This window comes from Charadrius vociferus, unplaced genomic scaffold, assembly GCF_000708025.1.
Source record: "Charadrius vociferus isolate BGI_N301 unplaced genomic scaffold, ASM70802v2 scaffold974, whole genome shotgun sequence".
In the NCBI taxonomy this organism is placed as follows: domain Eukaryota; kingdom Metazoa; phylum Chordata; class Aves; order Charadriiformes; family Charadriidae; genus Charadrius; species Charadrius vociferus.
Window position 1 is genome coordinate 477,451 of NW_009648063.1, and position 19,856 is coordinate 497,306.

Below are 19,856 nucleotides of genomic sequence, written 5' to 3' on the forward strand. Positions count from 1 at the left end.
TGGGGCATGCACTGCAATTTTAGTCAGGTTTGAATGGAGCCAAACACAAGGAATCAATACTGGCTTCACTTCCTTGATTCGGTGCCACAGGGCAAACAAGTAATTAGTAGCTGATGCCAGTGGTGTGACTGCTCCACTTCAAGTAACATATGAGAAGACATTATAGGAGGAAATATTTAAGTTCATAGTGCAATTTGTAAAAGCCTTTGTTTGAAGAGGATTTTTTTTTTTCCCAGACAACGTGAACTGAAAATGTAAAGGAGATGGCAGCAGTAAGATTGCACTTGGCATGGTGAATGATCAAAATCTTCAATTCCTACAGCTTCAAATTCTTACTGCACTTATATACTATTGACATAGTAACCTTTTAATATTTTCTTGCCATTTAGTGATAAATAATCGCCCTTAAAGAGCTACTTGGAGTTAACTGCCTTCTTTCAATGACATTGTTTATCTTTATTAATTTCTCTTCCAAGGCTATTTGGCAATCATATAGCAAGGTAGCTAGGATTTCAGAGTTCATTGATAAAGAAAATTCAGGCAATATGATCTTCCTCTGGACACACTCAGGACAGTGGTGACCTGAGAGTTCACTGTGGAAGAAATTTCCTTCATGGTGGCATGATCTGAGTCTTTTTGGTATCCTCTAACTGGCTGACAAAAAGACAAAAGTCACATATCCTAAGAAAAATGGAGGAACAGAATGTCTTAGCAATAAAGGTTTGAGCTCAAATGAGAAAGTTAAATACCTTTTGTTTCATCTAGAAAAGATTACTTTAATGTGTAGAAATTGATAAAGAGGGAGTGGAAGTATTAATTTATTCTGATTATATAGTGCCAGATGCCTTGGAGTGCCTGACAAATTTAACAGAGAGCTTTAACTGGAAATTCATTAGGATTTAAAATTTTGTTTGAACCAATGAAAGTTCCCTTCTTCTGGCAGGTCTCCAGAGGACTTTGTGTCCATCTTTCGTATAAGTAAGCATGAAACATTTTTTGACCGAGCATGCTAGAAATTGCTGCCTCTTCCATGGTCTTCTAAAGGGCATTTCTGAACACCACTCAACCTGCAGCAGCAGTCATCTCTGCCGAGTTGAGACATCCATTCCTCCAGCCTTGGAAATGCCCATTTCACAAACCAAGGCAATGGAGCAGGTCTTTCTCTCACTGTGAATGTTTATACTCTTTGTTGTAATGAGGTTTGGAAACCATGGGGAACAACTGATCTTCCTCCAGTCACTCCTTTCTTCTCTGTCTGTTCCAAGTGTTACTTGTCATGCTCCTTCCCATCTTTTTTACAGTTTGTCAGCTGCTTAGCTGACCTAAGACCATCCTTACTCTAAGATATCCGATTTTAGGGTTTGTTTTGCAAAATGCTCCTTTATCCTTACACTTGATCTGACCGGATTTTGCACACATCAGGAAGAAGTCTTTGTCAGATGCTCATGCTTCAGAGCATGCACCTTTAGATAATTTTAAAATATTTGAACAATTTATATCTGAAGAGCTTTTCTGCAAATTATTAGGAATAACCTTATGTTATGTCAGACATCAGCCAGCCCTGTTTCTGGTGATGAGGTACTGTACATATGCACAGCAGGAAAGTTGCCTGACCAGGAGACCAGGAAATCTAAGTAGTTAAACACACTGAATACAGGCTGTTGCTAGTGGTTAGATGGGAAGTACAGACAAATAATTCAGTCTCCTTCCATTTATGTCAGTTGTGAGTGGCTGCTAGACTAAGATTTAACTTTCATCTCTTTCCCCTTTTCCCAATTTCATTTCTGTAACTGTTAGGACTGTTGGGAAAAAAAAAGCCTGTTCTCCAGTTCTTCAGTGTAGTGTTTAGCACCTTGCCACTGTTCACATGTCATAGTTGGAGTAAGAGCACGTATACTGCTGTCAGGATTAAGGGAAAGGCAGTTCATTCCTCACTTTTGCAAGGTATTCAGCCTTTTCTGGATCTGTTTTAGTGACAGTTTTTAATATGGTGGGATTTCGTGTTTGTGTGAACGCTTGTTTTTTCCTACACCTAAGACCGAGGTATAAACCTGTCTGGAAACTCAGAACGCAATCAGGTTTGTCAAGCACGATTTAGCTTTGATGAATCTGTCCTGGCTTTTCCCAGTCATGTGCTTCATTTGACTTGTGATAGCCCCCAGGAGGATTCATTCTGTAACTTTCTCAGGAACTGAAGTTAGACTGGTGGTCCTATAATTTCCTGGATCCTCCTTTAAGCCCTTCTTGTAGATGGGGGTGACATTAGCCTTCTTACAGTCTTCTGGGACATCTCCCGAACTCCAAGACTTCTCAAAGATTATGGAAAGCAGCCTCACAATGATGTCAGACAGCTCTTTTAACACTTTTGGGTGGATAACGTCAGGGTTCATCGATTTGTATGGGTCAAGCTCCTATAATAGTTTGCATACCAACTCTTCCTTCACTGCCAGTGGCTCTGTGTTTCCATCAAAGTGGATTTTTGTTCTCAAGGCCTGGGGTCCGACAGTGCTGGTAAAGCCAGAGGTGAAGACAGTGTTGAGAACCTCTGCCTTTTCAGCAGTTGGTGAATAATTCACCTTTCCTATTTAACAGTGGGCCAATATTTTCCTTCTGGTTCTGTTTGCTGCTTATGTACCTGAAGAACCCTTTCTTGTAGTTTTTGACATCTCTGGCCAAACTCAATTTGAGCTGACCTTTTGTTTTTCTAAGTGCATCTCTGCACACCCATGCCACTACAAGGCAATGCCCTTGTAGTTCTCAATGGTTATTTGTCTGCTTTTCCATCTCTAGCTCTTTTTTGTTCTATTTGTGGTTTCTCATGAGACCTTACTGAAGGGTGAGTAATTGAGAGAGATCTACCTTTTCTTTTGAAGCCCTCAGTTAGCAGAAGCATCCCAGTTATACAATAACTATTTATTTTCTAATTGGTCTGTTGAGTTTTACCATGGACTTCCCTGTTGCCATGGAAACTACTGAGCATGCAGAGATTGAGCTGTCTATGTCCAGAAGCCACTCATCAGATGGTAGCCATGTTAAAAAAAAAAAAAAGTATTTCAAAGGTGACAAGGTACAACCTGGAGCTGTGTAAGGCTAATGAGGAAAGTAGGAGAAAGGAGATTCTTTGTCTTCGTGTGGTAACTCCCCAGTTTTCACTTTCTTCCTTCAGAAGATTTCATGAACAGAATATGTAGATGCTGCAACTGACTGCCCTCAAGTGCTGTTTTCTACTTCCAGCTTTCCTTCAGAGATGAGATCATTTCTGTCTAGCTGTGTATAGCGCGCTCTGGTCACAAGGACATAAAACATGACAGCAAACAAAGTTTCATGTAACTATACTCTACTAGCATGTGTGTGTTTTCAAAATATTAGTTTAAGTGAAAAAGCCTGGATTCTTGTCTGAAATGCAGGCTTCATCAGTTATAAGCTCTTTCTGACATCATGCCAGAAGTAAGTGGATGACTTCTGAGATGAAGGAAATCTGAGGTAATCTACTTAATTCCCCTGGCCCCCCAAAATCTATTAATCTATAAACACAGTCACACATTATGTGCCTTTGCTACAATATGACCAAGTAGTTGACAAATGATCTTTATGTATGGAAGCTGTTAGCACTGGGGATGGTAGAGAAATCCTTTGTGATATGGGTGTGACCAGAAAGGCCCTCAGTATTTCCCCAAACTGTACAGTTTAGATGTCCTTACACAGATTTAGAAAACTACTCTGAAGAGAGGGACCTGTGTCACACAACGCATGTGTCTGCCTCTCGGGGACTGGACTGGAAGCTGCTGAGCACAGAGCAACTGAAAATGAAGTCATGGTGTTTGAACACCTCCTCAAATTTACAGGCAAAAGAGGCTCTTCCCTGAGGTGCGCGTATGCTCCACAGCTTCTCTGGCTGTCCAGACAGGCAGGAGGGATGGACACGCAGGTCAGAATGCTAGGAATTAATCCCTATTAGTTTACCCAGAGATATTTAGCTAACTGAATGCCTGTGTTTGAAATTGAAGCCCCCGTATGCAGTACTGAAAGTCTCAGCTTTGATTTGAGCTATACAGAAAATTTTGACCTTTAAGAAGTGCTGACTTGACTGGTTGTCACATGGCTGTTAGTGGTCCTTGGTAGCTGGTTGTTAGGTGAATTGCTTGGAAAAGAGTAGAGAAGTATTTGCACATCGTCAGCTCAGTGTTAATATAATTATCCTTTTCTTCTGAACTAAAGGAATGGTTTAGCACAGTGCTCACAGAGTAGGAAAGATGCTCTTCTGAAGAGCAATAAAACAAAGATTTTTATGATTCCTGCAACAGAGAAAATAAAAAATGGAGAAGCATCCAATTCCTCTTTTTTAAAAGCTGTTAATAACTAGTAGCAGTAATACAAATGTAAAGAGCATGGAAAATGCCAGAAGACAGTTCTGAAGCACACGTTCCAGTTCTCTGCAGTCTGGAAGTAAATTCAAATGTGAAATGTATCAAACATAAGGGCTCAACAGGGAAAATGTAAACACTATCGTTAAGTTATTGAAGTTTAATTAGCTATATCCATAAAAGACAAACACAAATAGCAGAGCAAGGAAAAAAGTCTAGTTCATAATACATTGAAATAAACAGTATAATTTGAAGAAAACAAAGTGCATACTTACAGTGTGTCCTATATGTTTATTTAAAATGAAAGTTTTAGTTCAACCTGTTCAGAACACTCAAAACTCAGGTCAACGAATAAATCCATAGAAGTGAAGTCATAAACGTAAGATTTGAAGGAGAATTGAAGTCAGTCCACTTAGAAATGCTTAATAGATAGTTAAAATCAAGGAATTCTGTAAAGATAGCTCAACTTACGGATGTAACAAAATCTTCTGGTAGAATACTTTTTTTTCCTGATGCAAATACCTATTGTCAGTTGATTCTGTGCAATTATTGTTTAGGATTGCTGAATTCACGATAGCTCTAACTTGTGGCTATAAGGTGAGGTTTAAGATTATGTTTGGGAGCTGAAAGAACACTTGAATAGCTGTAGGTATGAATTCAGCTAGCAGGGTAATAACCAAAATTTGCATTTGAGAATGAGTGTTTTACGATCTATTTGGCCAAGCATGTGCAGTATAGTTTTATTGCATTACAGAGAAAACAGGAAATCACATACTTCCTCCATTCTAGACTGCTTTGAGTTCTGTGTAATTAGTAAATAACCATTGTTTTCATTTAGATAAGGAAACTAAGTTTTGGAAAATAAAGTCTGGAAGAAGTGTATCATCATTTGCATCATCATTGCCCTAATAAAACCAGTTGCTGACTTGCTGAAGGCCTCTGTGGAACTAGATACCAGGTCCTTCTCAGGTCTGGCTGCCTGAAGGAACTGGATTCAGTTGTCAGAAAAAAGCTGTGCTGGGACGTGAGGTTAGCGACAGTTTTGAGATAGATCTGTCTAGATCTTCTCCCCTAGTGATCTTAACCAAAAGACCATACACTCTTTAAATCTGGATGAGGTGTGACTTAGAGTATGCTTTATGAATAAAGAAAACTCTGAAGTGATTTAATCAGAACAAAACCAAAAGCTGTTTCCACCTCAATTGTCCTTGCCTACTGTGTCTTTAACAGTCTCTTGCTTCTATGTTTGGAGTCAGGCCTGAGAGCAGTAGTGAACCCTGAGCAGTTGACTAATCCAAGTGAGATGGTTTTTTCTTCATCTGTGAGGCTTGGCTGTATATTCGTGATTTCCCGTCACATCGTTATGCTTTATTTATGTGACCTGTAAGTTCCCAGAGCTGTGATGACTTTCTCATGTGACTGCAGCATGGTGCTTGCCCTGAATAGGCTCTGTTACTCCATGAGAAAAAGGAAGAATGTGTATTCTCTTTGTAAAGGCTTTGGCTTTGCCCTGCCTTCAGAAAGTGGCATAGCCTGCACTTTCAGAGCAGAGCTGTAGTGCTTGTGACATCTTCTCCTAAAGATTAAGCTGGAGAAGCAAATATGTTCAGACCTTCCTGTGGGTGAGGAGCCCTCCCATGGCCTGCCCTAGTCCAAGAGGGAGCAGGCTTTTCCTCTGGAGCGATCCCTGAGGGAGCATCCAGAGGCCCTTTAACACTGGTGGTGGGCTGACCTCCTTTCCAGGGTTTTCTTCCCAGACCCTGTGGCCTTCCTGCTGTTCTGAAGTTTGGCGCAGCCTCTAGACTCCTAAGATTTGGTGCAAGTCCTCTGTGTTACTTGTTAAAGGATTGTTTTTCTAGATTTTCCCTGCTCAGTTCTGAGCATGTGAAATTCACTTTCCCTTTCCTTTAGAAGCCTCTGGGACCATTTTGTATTATATATCAGTGTACTCTCTGGGTCTTAGTGTACCAGGTTGTCTTCAGAAGTACGTGGTTCACAGACAACATGCAAAACATAATACTTCATTTCTCGTGTTTTCTGTACGTTGAGTAAGCAAAGTACCATCTGGGGATTGTAACTGCTATTTGCTTACGTGGGTTATCAGAGCATGAAAATTGTTTCAACACCATGTCTCCAGTTTGCTCATTCTTTTGAAAACCATGTAAAATTACAAAACACTTTACTAACCTGTGTCTAAGTCATCCCTCTATTTCCTGCTCTTCGGCACAAGGATATTATCACGTGCACATGAACATTTTGGCATCCAAAGAACGAAGATGTCAGAGTTCAACATGTAGAAGCACAGTTATTTAGCAAAATTCCCCCAGGCCCAACTTCTGCTTAAGGACTCTCCAGGTACTTGATTCAAATATGGTCTGCAAAAAAACTTTCTTCTTCATCTCTTCACCTGTCTGACTTCTGCTGTGTTGGCATCTTCCTGGTCCTCCTTTGTTCAGCATGACCTTGCTGTAGTACTGGGCTGTCCATGATAACTGTCCAGAATTCCTGTGAATTTTTGCAGTTTTCTTTTTTTTTTTTTTTTTAAGTGAAAATCCCCTTTTGTTATCTTTGCCCCTCCTTTTCTGTGTCTCCTGGCTAATTCTGTTGTTTTCTTATTTCTTTAGGATGTTTTGATAAAACTGTTGGGAAAGAAAAGCTCTAAGTAGGTGATGTAAGAAGTTTGTTCTTAAAGTGAAGGAACCAAGGAATTTTAGAAGTTGGTAAAATTAACAACTGATCACATGTCCTAGAATGTTACCTTTCCCAAACAGTGTAAGTATTTGTGACAAATATGAGAAAACTGAGAAAAAGCACTGCTATACTTCTGAAGCATTTCCAGGTGCAGAAATGTGCCTATTTACTACACTGTTATACAAGCTGTTTTAAATGTGAAGTTGAAACTGGTCATGCTGTATGTACCTGATGACACTTTTGCTTCACATTCTGTTCAAGTTTGACATAATTCCTGGTTACTTTATCTATAATAAACACAGTTCTGTCATTATGTCTGAGGAAATTGGCACATAAGTAGGTTAATTACAGGTGGAATGTAAAAAAAAACCCCAAAGTAACAAACCCATCCACAATTCGTGGACTGGGAATATTGTGCTTCGTCATAATCTCTAATTTAAGTTTTTAAATGACCTATACCAAAACTCTCAACAGCACTTTGTGGATTAGGATGTGCTGAGGAGCAGCTGTGAGAATATAAAATCTTTCCTGTTATCAAGGACGGAGAGAACGGGAGAAGGAAGTAGTGAGGGAAAAGAGAGTAATTTGCTAAAACTTGATTGCTGAGCTTCTGTTATTTTTTTTCCATTGCTTTCTGTGATTGGGTCATTCATGAGGTGGCAGATGTCTAGGTACGTTAAACTAGAGCTAACCTGTAGTTTGGCAAATAGTTCTTGCAAACCTTTTGTAACAAAGAAAATAAGATCAGTTTTTTCATGAAATGCCACCCAAACGTTTTTCTCCCAAAATGTCCTGCTGTGCTGGCAATACTGATCTGCTTTTATTGAGAGATTCAGAATTCTTAAGCATAATTCTTTCCTCACTTAATAACTTTCAACTGAAAACCTGCCACCAACTCTAAGCAGTAGCACCCCTTCCCCTGACAGTATTTGCCTCTGTGTTCCAGATCTGCCTGAGGTATGCAAACATCACTTTTTCCTCAGGGCAGTTCTCTGGGTATTAATATGCATATGTCACCAGCAGAACCCACTTCACATGCACTTGTCTTCTTTTATCACCGTGCAAGATGCTCAGCTGCTGCCTGTTCCAACGAGCAGCCGCAAGAGTAGAAGAGGGCTCCTCTGAAATGGCCTTAATTACTTCAAAATGGTTGAGCCTGGCTCCAGATGAGTCAGAGCTGGCAAAGTGCCGTGTCAAAGGAATTAACTTATTCTAATAGCTGAATATGTAGTGGCTAGGTCTATTCATTTCTCTGAACCTCCTCAGCAGAAACTCCGGGTTATTATAATTTTTAAGCTTACTTTTAGCGCAGAATTTCCTCTCCTTGATTGTGAGCTTTTATGAATCATCCAGTAGCAGCCTGCGCATCAGTATGGAACTGACCAGGTTGGTTTGCAGCAGGAGCTACGGTACATTTCCTTCTAATGCCTTCATGCTTCTTACTTAATTCTTGTTTTGGGGAGTTGTTTTGCTTTTCTTCTGCTGCTACTGCATCATAATATCTCTGGAGTTTGCTCCAGGCACACCACAGAACTTTATAAAGGGTATGCTGGAATATTTCAGATCACCTCTGCTTCCTCCTAATTGCTCCATGCACTGTGAAGTCTATTTCTTTTCAAAATTGAGAGAGGGATATAGGAAAAGAACAGTAATTAGCTGTGAGCCAGAGGGCATAAAAGATGACATTTTCCAAGACAGATACACTGCCCCTCTTACAGCTAAAATTGTCATATTTCCATAGAAACACAATGTCTTCTAAAGCACCTGAGGTTCAGATCTTTCGTAAGAAAAAAGATAACTTAAAGCCGAGGAATTAAGACCCATGTGATGGTGCACAGGCAATGAGAGGTAAAAATGAAAGATGCCAACAAAAGCTTAACTTTAATACTGCCTGACTTCTGATTGGTTGAATTTTACCACCTTTCTGAAGGAATAATCCTTCTGTAAAGGAAAATAAGGTGTGGATCTCAAAAGATATAAATAGATAGATAGTCGTGGAGTATCTGTTGTATACAGTGTGTTTAGATGCAAGGTGTTGGTGGGGATCACCCCAAATCTGTTGTCATCACAGAGTGAGTTATAAGAGGTTAAACAGAGAAGACATTTCATAGAGAAGGATCTAGAGTGAGTTAACAAAAGGAGAGATTTTTGCTTGTTAGATGAGAAAATTATTAAATAACCAAACAAATGCAGAAAGTAACACCTAGATTAAAAAGAGACGCTCCTGGAAGAAAGTGAAACTGTTTCAGCTGAGAGGAAAAGACGGGTCATTTCATGAACAGGAAGGAATGACTAAGCTTTGGAAAGAAAGATCTGGTCTGTCTCAGTCCTACAGGTCTTCAGAAAGCCAGGTGAGCTGTACAAGCCAGAATACACCAGAAGAAAGAGACTTTCTTTAAGCAGTAAACAGAGATTCTCCAGCAAACTATGCTTTCAGAAAAATGATGAGTCTGTCTGCTGGTGGGGGAGGGATACCACTTCTGATTTAATTTAACCACAAGTAGTTTAAAAGCACTTTTTCCTTAATTTCTTCACTTAAGCCTCTAGCTGTTTTCTATACTGAATGTTATGAATAATTTTATTTGCATTTTAATTTAAGCTGGCTTGGGTTAAGAATGATTTCACAGTAAACTGGCTAGCAAGACATTCCTCACACAGCAGCACAGTGAATTTATAAGCCAGGACACTGGGACTCTACCTTCCTCCCTGCACATTGCATAGAGCATCTCGAGGATACCAGGATATGTCCCAATAGGAGTGAGTGAAGGGAAGTGGCATGAATCTTAAGAGGGTAATGAGCAGAGGTATCCAGGAAAGCTTTCTGGTACTTAGCAAATCACTTGGGAGCATTCTTTTCTACAAAGATTTTCCACAGTGTCATTAAAATTTTAACTAACAAGACCCAGAGAAGGGGAATTTTATATTGAGTATTCTGTCTTTGGCTCATGTTCTTACAGGAATTCAAATACTGCAGAGCATAGTCTCACCCCAAGGAGACAGGGAGCTGGTGTTGCCAGAGAGGAGGAGAGACTGGTAGAATTGATACAGTCCTCTGATGAGGTCAGAGAACTGATGTGCTTTCAGGTCTTGGGTTGCCTTTGGAGCTTTGTTTTTTTCAGTGTTGAAATATTTAGAGAGATGGGATAAATGCTGCTTACACTTATAACTTTCCTAATAATAAACATAGTTTATAGTCTGTCATCAGTAGTCAATTGATAGCCGCTGTTGCAGCAAGAGCTAAAGATTACATTGAAGGTAGTTCAATAGGTGTCTGCCATGCAAACATTCTAGGCGGAGGGCAGAGTCTCAAGCACTGGCGTATGTTCTGTCACGTAGTTGCAAGGACAAATTTAAGGTCTGATGCCACATTAGTGGAGAGAAGTCTCTGTTGGAAAGTGCAAGTGTAAATAAAGCTCTGAAACCTAATTGTGATTCAGCAAATATTCGTAATGGTTATGGTAACGTACAAATCTTCAGATTTAATCAGCAGACCTTAGTTCAAAGGCTGTTACTTCTAAACCTTGGAAGACGTTAACAGCAGAGTAAGGACAGCCCTTTTTCAATTACAGAACTCCAGTTAGAAGGACATTATGACATTTGTACGTGATGCGTATACATTACTTCGGAACACAAAACTTCATTTAAAGAAGTTGCACAGTTTTTAACATGTTTGATGTGTCTGTCTGCATGATTTTCACACTACCATCTTGCTAGAACTGAGTGATTAAGGAGGGGAGTTTTTTTGCCTGACTCTAATGTATATAGAAGTAAGTTGAACTTACTGACACCTCCCACACAGACACTTTTAAGCTGGCGTTAGTGCATGCAAACAGGATGAAGGAAGGCCCAAATTCAGGTCTCTTTTGTATTGAGGATGTCCAGATAGATGATTCCCTTTTACTAGAGTAGTTGGGGTTGCAGAGTTCTGGGCCTGTTGCTAATTCATTATTCATAGTATGCAAAATGGATCAGTAATAAAAGAGAAACTGACAGCATCTTATATCTGAATTGTCACTAAGTCATGTATTTGAGTACACATATTAGCTTCAGAATAGCCAGCTTTGAATCCTTCTAAAAAAGGAGACATGAAATTGAGTCCTACGTAAAGGATTCATACTATTCTTTCTTTATCATAGACTGCAGGTGTCCTCTGACACACAGTGTGTGTCAGGTCAGTAATTTGCAGCATACAGCTTCTAAACAGGCTAAAACATTTTCTTTTTTTTTTTCTTTTTTCTTTTTTTCAGGTTGTATAAAATTTTAGTTTTGGGTCCTTGGGAAAAAAATTATTGGTCTGTGTCATGTTGGACATGACTGTGATTAAAATGTCATTACGAGCTGCTTACAATATACATGTGCTTCCCCCACGTATATTTTTCAGGTTCACTTAGGCATGCTACAGCTGGTTTGATTTTCTTAAGATTTCCACCAAAGCAGTTTTCAACTCTCATATTATTGGTACCTATTTGCACTCCTCAGTTTACCTTAACCAGAGAATGTGGATTCCTTGAGTCAAAACGAAGACCTAGACTCACTCTGTCAGTGACACAGTTTGTCCCTTCCTTTATTTCAGTCTCATATAGTCCTTACTGTGTTTTAAAACACAGGTATAAACATAAGCATCACAGATTGCCATAACAGAACAACCTTCTATTACAATTAATACAATATCTTTAAATTACTGTTTAAGGTCACATTTTCATTTGGTGAAAGGAAGTCAGTGATGTGGTACCATCTAGCAATACTTAAAGGAGAACACTTCAAACCAGTCTTCATAGCACTGATGCTTCAGTTCTTGTGTGCCTTAAAAAAAAATAAAAGAAGGAACATTTCATTCATTATGGAAAAAAGTCAACAAAAAAACCCCCCAAATCCCACAGTATTTTTTTCTTCCTGGTGATACGTTTATTTTTACTATGAGGAGGATAAAGAGATGTAAACTTCTAGGTGAAAGAGAAGTGTTTCACACTCAGTTATGATCACTGTTTCTCCTAGATCTGGTTTAGTTGCATCATAGATATCAAATGCTGTATATTCAAATGGCTGCAATTCATGCTTTAAAAAATGTATTTCTAGTTTCAGGCTTTTTGTACCTTCAGGTTTTTGCAAGCCTGAGAAATACAACTTCATGTTCCTTCAACACTATGGAAACCCTGGACTTTATCATAAAGAGTCACTTGTTCTACGTTCAAAGAACCATCTTATTAATAAGAGAAAAAATTAGCATCAGGTTTTCCTGATATAGTACATAGGATAAACATTAGGGGTCTTGTTTATAAACCTACTTAATGTTCTCAGTGGTCATGTTTTCATTTTAAAAAAGGGCTCAGACATTTCAAATGTATTCAAATACTATGCCTTAGGTTTATATTGATACTAAATAATCCTCTCAATACAGTACAAACATAGTATCAAACTTTGGTCAAGTGCTAATGACTAAAGAAAGGAATGACTGGTTTAAGCATCTAGTCCTTAACCTCAAGTCAGTATCTTTTTTTTTATTTTTTAATTCTGATGGGAAAAAACAAAAGAATATCTCAATCTACTTTTACAGTAACAAAGGAAGACAAGTGACATGATGTGACTGAATCACGTGGCTGCATCTTCTGGTTCAGCCAGAGTGATTGCTGGGCCAAGAGACAGACCCCACGATGAAGGACACCACGATCAGATTCCCTGTGACTTCTATGGACTGTCGTCAGGCCTGTATAAACAAGGCCATAACTGTCATTGCTCCTGATCATTCCTGGTACTTTCATTTTGAAAGAAAAGTTGTTGTGGATGCATGATTGAAATGCCAACAGAAATTTGCAATTAGCTGTGATGATTTCCTTCTGTTGCACAAAAGGCAGACCGTAGTCAGGCTCCAGTTCTGACCCTGTTTCTGAACCTTTTGTTGGAAGGTTTTGTTTGAACCTTTGATGTGTACCATTAAGTTTTTCCACCACAACTTAGGTGAAGATTATCTAAGTACTAACAGGTTTTCTAATGTACTTCTTAGTGTAGTTTCTAGGCATACAACAAAGATATTAAATTAGCAAAACTGGAAAATGAAGACAAGTGATTTCTAGATGTAATTAGCCATGGCTGCTTTTTGTTGAGGTATCTTTGATGCAGATGCAGCAGAAAAAGGACAGAAAGGGAGTGTGATGCTCAGGAAGGGGTGGCCTGCTTTGAAGGCTTGTAAAGGCTGTTCACAAATGAACTGAAATATTGTAGTTGCAATATCTTTGAGACATGACATGTTCTTGCTGTGATCCACTCAGGTTTTCGCCTTTGAAATGTACAGTTTTGTTTATTTTTGAAGTGTTTTGTATAGCCTTCTCAGTAATTGCATGATAGTCAGTGCCTGTATGCTCTTTCCACACTACCTTCTCATGTGGTCAATAAGATATATACCACTGCTGGGGTTCACCCAGCACACAATTTAACCACCAGTACTGTAAACTCATTACCAGCATTTGTGGGTGTATAGCTTGACATAGTACAATCTTTTCAGAGTGGACAAATGAAGATGCAAGATCACTACTGCAGGCGGCTATAGGGAGATGTGTGTGTCTTCTGGAGGACAAAGATCTTCATCTGGTCATTTTATTGTTTTGCCAACGATGATAATTTGAGGCAAAGGTGAGGGTGCCCTTTCCTGCAATGATGTTTGTAGGGACTTGTGAGCAGTTAGTGCAACCCTGGATAAGGCCACTGGCCTGCCCCTAACCTACCACTGAACTCCAAGGAGGGAATAATTAAGAAAGGAAGTGGAGAAGGATGACTTCTAGATGCAGAGAAGTGAGCAGACTCTCCTAGAAATGCCTAGACCCCAGCTCTCCCTCTCCTGACCCTGCTGTTCACATCCAGTCTGCAAAGGAGATGCTGCAACTCCTGACGCCTCTGATGCTGTGGCAGCTGCAGAGGCCAGTGCTGCACGCACAGCAGCCTGCATCTCTCCCAGACAGCACTTTCCAGGTGCAGCTAAACTCTGTACCTTGACTGCTGTCTGATTTCCCTCCTTTTCCCTTTGAGGCGTAATGTTGGCCAAAGTATTTACCAGCAATTTATTTATGGCTCTTCCATCAACCTGCTCTTAAGCTAATTGCTGCCTGACTTGGCTGGGCACCAAGTTCATATGGTCAGCAAGTTATGTGGCCAGCCTTGGCTGGGTACGACAGAGGAAAAGGCGTAACTTTAGTCCAGAATTCATTAGCACATATTCATTCTCAATCTCATTTACAAGACCCTTTATCGGTCATTTTCAGTTATGTGCCAACACAGAAATTAAAACTCAATGGGGGGATTTTGAATAGGAGTGAGGTTGAACAAGCACAAAACAGTGGAGGGAGAGTGCATGGCTGGGACATTAACCTGGTGCTGTTACTACACAGTAGATAAGAGTCCTGTTCCCTTGGGACTCATTTCCACAGCTTCCATTTTCCTTCCATTCAGTGTTCATGACCATGTTCTGAGCTAGATCAGGGAGGTCATCAGGCAAAAAAAATGAACCTCATTTAAAAAAGGAAAAAAGTAAAAAAGAAGTTTTTAAGCAGGTTCTAGAAGATCAGCAAGACCAGCAGTGCAAATGTTAGGGCAGGGAAGAGAGGAAGAAGGAGAGAGAGACAACTGTCTTCAGAAACAGTTTGAGTCTATGCTGGCTTAAATTATGTGGCCTTGACCTAACTCTGTCCACTGCACATCATATTCGTGCTTGAAATGAGATTTCTGTGCTCTGATTTTAGATTTGTGGATGGGGTTTAGTCTTGGGCCCAGGACTCATGGTTAACAAAGCTGACAGAATAGCTTTAGGCATAAGCCCTAGGTCTCTTATTTCTGCAATGTAAGGATACCCTTACTCCAATTTTCAGCAAATGTTTATCTTTCAGTTTTGCTAGTACTTTAGCAAGTACTTAGGCATTTTACTGAGGAGAAAAACTTAGTTTTGAAAGCTGTTATTGTACACTAGAGAACCTGTAGTAATATGTTAAGAGGGCAGCCTAATTATTGGTAGTTTGAAATTTATCATAGAATCAAAAAATACTTTAGGCTGAATGGCACCTCTGGAGCTCATCTAAGCTTTCATCATCCAGCTTTCTGACTGAAGAAAGCCCAGCTCCAAAGGTAGATCTGTTAGTTACACTATATCCTTTTCAGTTACTTGCTATTAATCTGTTAAAAATTAGCTTTATCTTCAGGATTCTATCACTACTTCTAAAGAAGTGAAATTAAAGCTCAGTTTTCAGTCCCCATGCTGCACCAGTAATATCACATGCTTCTGTTCCAATACCCACACGCAGTAGGCAAAGCCAGGATGAGCATCCACTGTGGAAGTGTCTGATGAACTGAGCGACAGGCGTGTTGTAAAAATAATGACCAGAGAGGCAACCCCTGATAACTGAGTTCTGTTGTTCAGATGAACCATCTTCACAAAACGTTGAGAGAGAGAGAGAGTTTGAGGGTTTCTCTTTGGATCACCTCTTTAGCAGTTCTGCTTCGCTCTCTGCTGCAGTACTGCAGTCTGAAGTCTGCATCCTGCAGGACACTGCAATTCACCAGCCTGTTATTAAAGCTGACTAAAGGTTAAACCCAGCTGGGAGTTTTGATTAGAATGTTTAGAAACATTTTCTATGAAAAATATCTATTCATATAAACCAAGAAGACAGTGGGAAATTTTATTTGGAAAGGGGTTTCTCCTCAGCCTTAGGCTGATCCAAAGCGAAGATTGCTGGCAGTAGCACTCTACCTCCTCCCTGCCACAAACCAATATAATGCCAGTCCCCCATGTCCAAATTCTGCTGAGTTCTCTGACTCTGGAAGGGGCAGAACTGAAAACTGAGTCCTTCTGTCCTGTTGGGACATTTTGTTTGATAAAAAGAAAACATCAAATCTTGTCTGTTTTGAAAGAGCGTTGACTTTCATCTTTAGTATTTGGGATATGAGAAGAAAAGGTATTCATATTTTCCAGACTTAATGGTATTTTTATTATAGAAATCTTACTTTTACTTTTTAAATGAAAAACTGTAAAGATCACATATTTATTCTCAGGCAGATTAGCAACTTTCATTACTTCTCTGTTCCATGGGAAAATGTTAGTTTCCCCTAATCTGAGCATGTGGGCGCCAGGCATAAAATTTGCAGTACTGGTAAGATGGGTTTTTCCTTCATTCATTGCTAATAGATACATTTTCTGTTCAGATTTGTATTGCAGATGATTTCAACAGATTCTTATTTTGAAATCCATTTCACGTTGACTGTGTTTTGTCTCTTCATAGTACATTTATCACCTATCTCACAATGCAGGGAATTTTCTGAGATGCTTTGATCTATATATTAACACATCCTTTTCCAAATACTAGTGACAAATCAAGTCTTGTGTTGAGGACTTCTACATTAACATTCATGGGAACAATATTTTTTTTCAGGAACTGGAGCTGCAAAAGCGTATAGGATTGATTTGTAGGGTAGAATTTATTCTCCTGAATCCCCTTATCAGAGGGATCAGTAAGTTTTTATTGACAATCCTACATTAGAGTACATAAAAAAACCCTCAAGGGAAAACACAGTGAAAATGATAAATTTTATAAGAGGTATCTTACTCACAGTCTCTCTTCAACAGGGATTTCTTGATTACCTTATTTTCTGCAGAAAAACAGGTCTTGACACTGGTGCTGTAAGAACGCTGTGGCAGCAGATCCACCCCTGTGGATTTTTGTCAGGATCACAGGGATGAAGGAAGCTGGTCCCTGTCACTATCTTTATTGCCAGGGAGTTAGTTTGGTATATTTCTCTGGGCTTTTTCTGGTTCTGCAGGGCAGCTCGATGAGTAGCAGAGCGTATGTGAAAGTTTCCGAGTTTAAAGTATATCCAGTCTTTTCCTTAAATGCCTTAGCTGCCTCAGGGCTCTAAGAAACCACTTACATTTCAAAATCTGACAAAAATAATCATGACGCATGGAAAGAGGAAGGCTATGAACTGGTGCAAAAAAAGAGATTAATATTAAAGTTCTGGTTCGTGTGCTTACAGCCATGTGCAGTATGCAGTGATACTGTGCAGAATGACACAATGCTGCTCACTGCTGAAAATGTAAAGTGCGGTATATTTCAGCAAGGGAGAAGAAATAAATTTTCTGTAATAGTTTCCATACCTGAAGACTTTTTGTTGCACCAAACTTGGTATGCTAATGTATTTAGAGTAGTTATTTGCTTGGTGTGCTATTTGGTCTGTTATTGCAATGAAATACTGTAGTATTTTTGTAAGAAAAATTTTGAAGTATTTCAGTTTACTTTTGAGTATTTTAAGGTCACACTAACTGCATATTTCCATCAATGACATAAAGAAATATGCCTTACTCCAATAATCAGCACTTGTTCTTTTTATTTCAAAGTTCTTTAAAACAGCCAGGGAGGAAAATAACCAACACACCTACCCAGCATAAATTAATTGTGCCAAGGGGTGAACTGAACTCATACTTCAATTTTTATGTGAGTTTTATGCAAATATTTGGTTTGCTTTTAAATAAAACATGAGCAGTTACTCTTGTAATGGGTAGCAGCACTTCATGGAAGACACACCTTTGACAGCATTTATTATAATAATGATTAGTTGTCTGAGATCTGTCAGGAGGGTTGACGATAATTCCACCAGTTTTTGAAGGCAGGCCATTGACTGCAGGAGCAGAAGGTCATCCAGTCTCTCTCTGGGAAACGGGTCCACTGCTGACAGCCAGCAACAGAAGGATTGTAAATTAAATTCAAAATCCTAATTCAACAGTGCATTCTTGACGCTAGTTGAGCAGACCTAAATATGAGTTCAAGTGTCATCACTGTGGTATGTTTACTTCCTTGCTTAAGAGGTGTATACTTAAATGCTTTGTTTCATAGAAGCTTACACAAAGTAATGTGCAAATAAATTTCTGAGGTTTAGAGACAGGACACCAGGATCAAAGTTAACTTGGTATTTTCTCAATGCTTACTTACAGAGGATTTGTGTATATCCTAGGCAATCTGGTTACTTCAGGAAGTTCAAACAAGACCTTCCACAGCAGAGCAACATATTGTGTTTGATTTAAGACTTCCAGGCACAGAGTATCTAGTGTTGTTTCTCAAGAGAAAGTTGTTACCCAAACAAAACTTTGGACAGACTCTGATTTGGCAGTTTGGCAGTTGACTTAGGGCTGGTGAAATATCTTTCCCGATCTTAGCAGATGCCTTACTGTGCCTTAAAGATATCCTTAAATAGCATGTCATATTATATATTATCCAGGCTAGTTAATATACTAGAAATCATAAAATTACCAGGTTGGTCATGAGGGTAAGTAGGAAAGACCTTCCCTTGATGGGAAGGTCTACCTCTCCTTAGAAAAGAAAGCAAAGTTAGGGGGGAATTAGCTAATTCTGGCAATTTTTTTACTCAAGCTCAGCTTCTCTTCAAGACCTAGATACATGCCATGTAAATCCCATTTTAGGACCAGCAACTTTTGTAAATCACTAATGCACAAAACTTTCTCTGTCCCTGATGGTCTTGAAGACATGCCTCCACAGCACACCTCCACTGTGATACTAGTAAAACATCATTATTTCTTGTGTTTGGTCAGGATAATCATGGCATGGAGTGTGAATTACACAGCAGTTCTTGATTTTGTGAGGTGTAGTTATAAATCAGATGGTGCAGATCAGTTCAGAAGAAGACTGCAGAGAGATCTGGTTGATTGCATGAATTGGAAAAATGTCAAATGCTGAATATATGGTAGGCACATGCCATAGGAATGGATATTGTAGCAGAACATTGCTGAAGGATAGCACATATTCAGCAACTCTGATTCACTGGTCAGTATGTTTATTTTGCTCTACTTTCACCATGATCAAAATTTACCTAGGGAACATGTAAGAGACCATGTAAAAACATGGGTTAAATACTTCAGCTTGCTGGGGGCGAGAGGGACAGGGAAAGCTGTCCTGAAGCAATGTCAGCCACTGTTTTCAGCTCCTGCCAAGAAGCGGTATGAGTAAGATCACCAATTTCTTTTGTTTTTCCCAGCTGAACAAATCAGGCACATTTTGTGTGACTAGTTTCCTGTTAAAGACATTTGAAAGACCAAAATGGTGAAGCTGAAACTTGTCCCATTGGGAGTCCTTCTCAGATGTTTTACCCCTCTACATCTCGCATATGTTTTCATATTATAATAATGAGGATCATGAGTTAGGAATTAAATATTTACCAGTATGGTTTTCTGAAAAGTCCTCTGGCTATAAAAGTCATACTATTAGACTGGAGAAATCCCCTAAATAACTTCTAATACAGAACTTAGCCAATGGACCTTAGCACTTGGAGGGAGAAGCATGACCATAGGCTTCTGTTTTCCTGTGAGGCACAAGAGGTCCACCCCTTCTGAGTAAAGCAGCAAAGCCAGCATCTCTTAAATAGCATGGGCAGGTTGCTATCAGTTTTTGAAAGGTGCACATAAAGCTAAATGTTAGTAATGGGAAAGTAGCATCTGCACTTGGCTGAGTAGGCTTAAACAAAATATTCCAAGCATGTGAAAGCTGTGTTCGTTACAAGCTGTAGCAGTGGAGCTATGTGCACTGGCGTTCCTGACATCTTCATCTGAGCTATTAAATTCCTCACACCAACTTGGTTATGCAGCTTTATAATGTATGGCTTGTTCACTAACATGAAGTCCACTGTTACTTCCTCATGCTCCAGGGTGGCCTGGAAGATGAATCCTGGTTCATTCATGCGTACCCCTGCATATTTGGGTCTTTTTGAGCCTTGTGTGTATTACTGTCAATTTGTCAACATTAAACTTTATTCACC

The 19,856-nt window shown here is 39.4% G+C and overlaps 1 protein-coding gene across 1 annotated transcript in view; it reads right to left on the reverse strand.

Moving 5' to 3' along the window:
- GRIN3A (glutamate receptor, ionotropic, N-methyl-D-aspartate 3A) overlaps positions 1-19,778 on the reverse strand; it is a 192,392-nt gene extending 172,614 nt beyond the window's left edge. Inside the window, exon 1 of the mRNA XM_009883812.1 lies at positions 19,599-19,778. Coding sequence (XP_009882114.1) covers positions 19,599-19,778 — 180 coding nt within the window. The remainder of the gene's footprint in view (positions 1-19,598) is intronic.
- Positions 19,779-19,856: the final 78 nt, after the last annotated feature.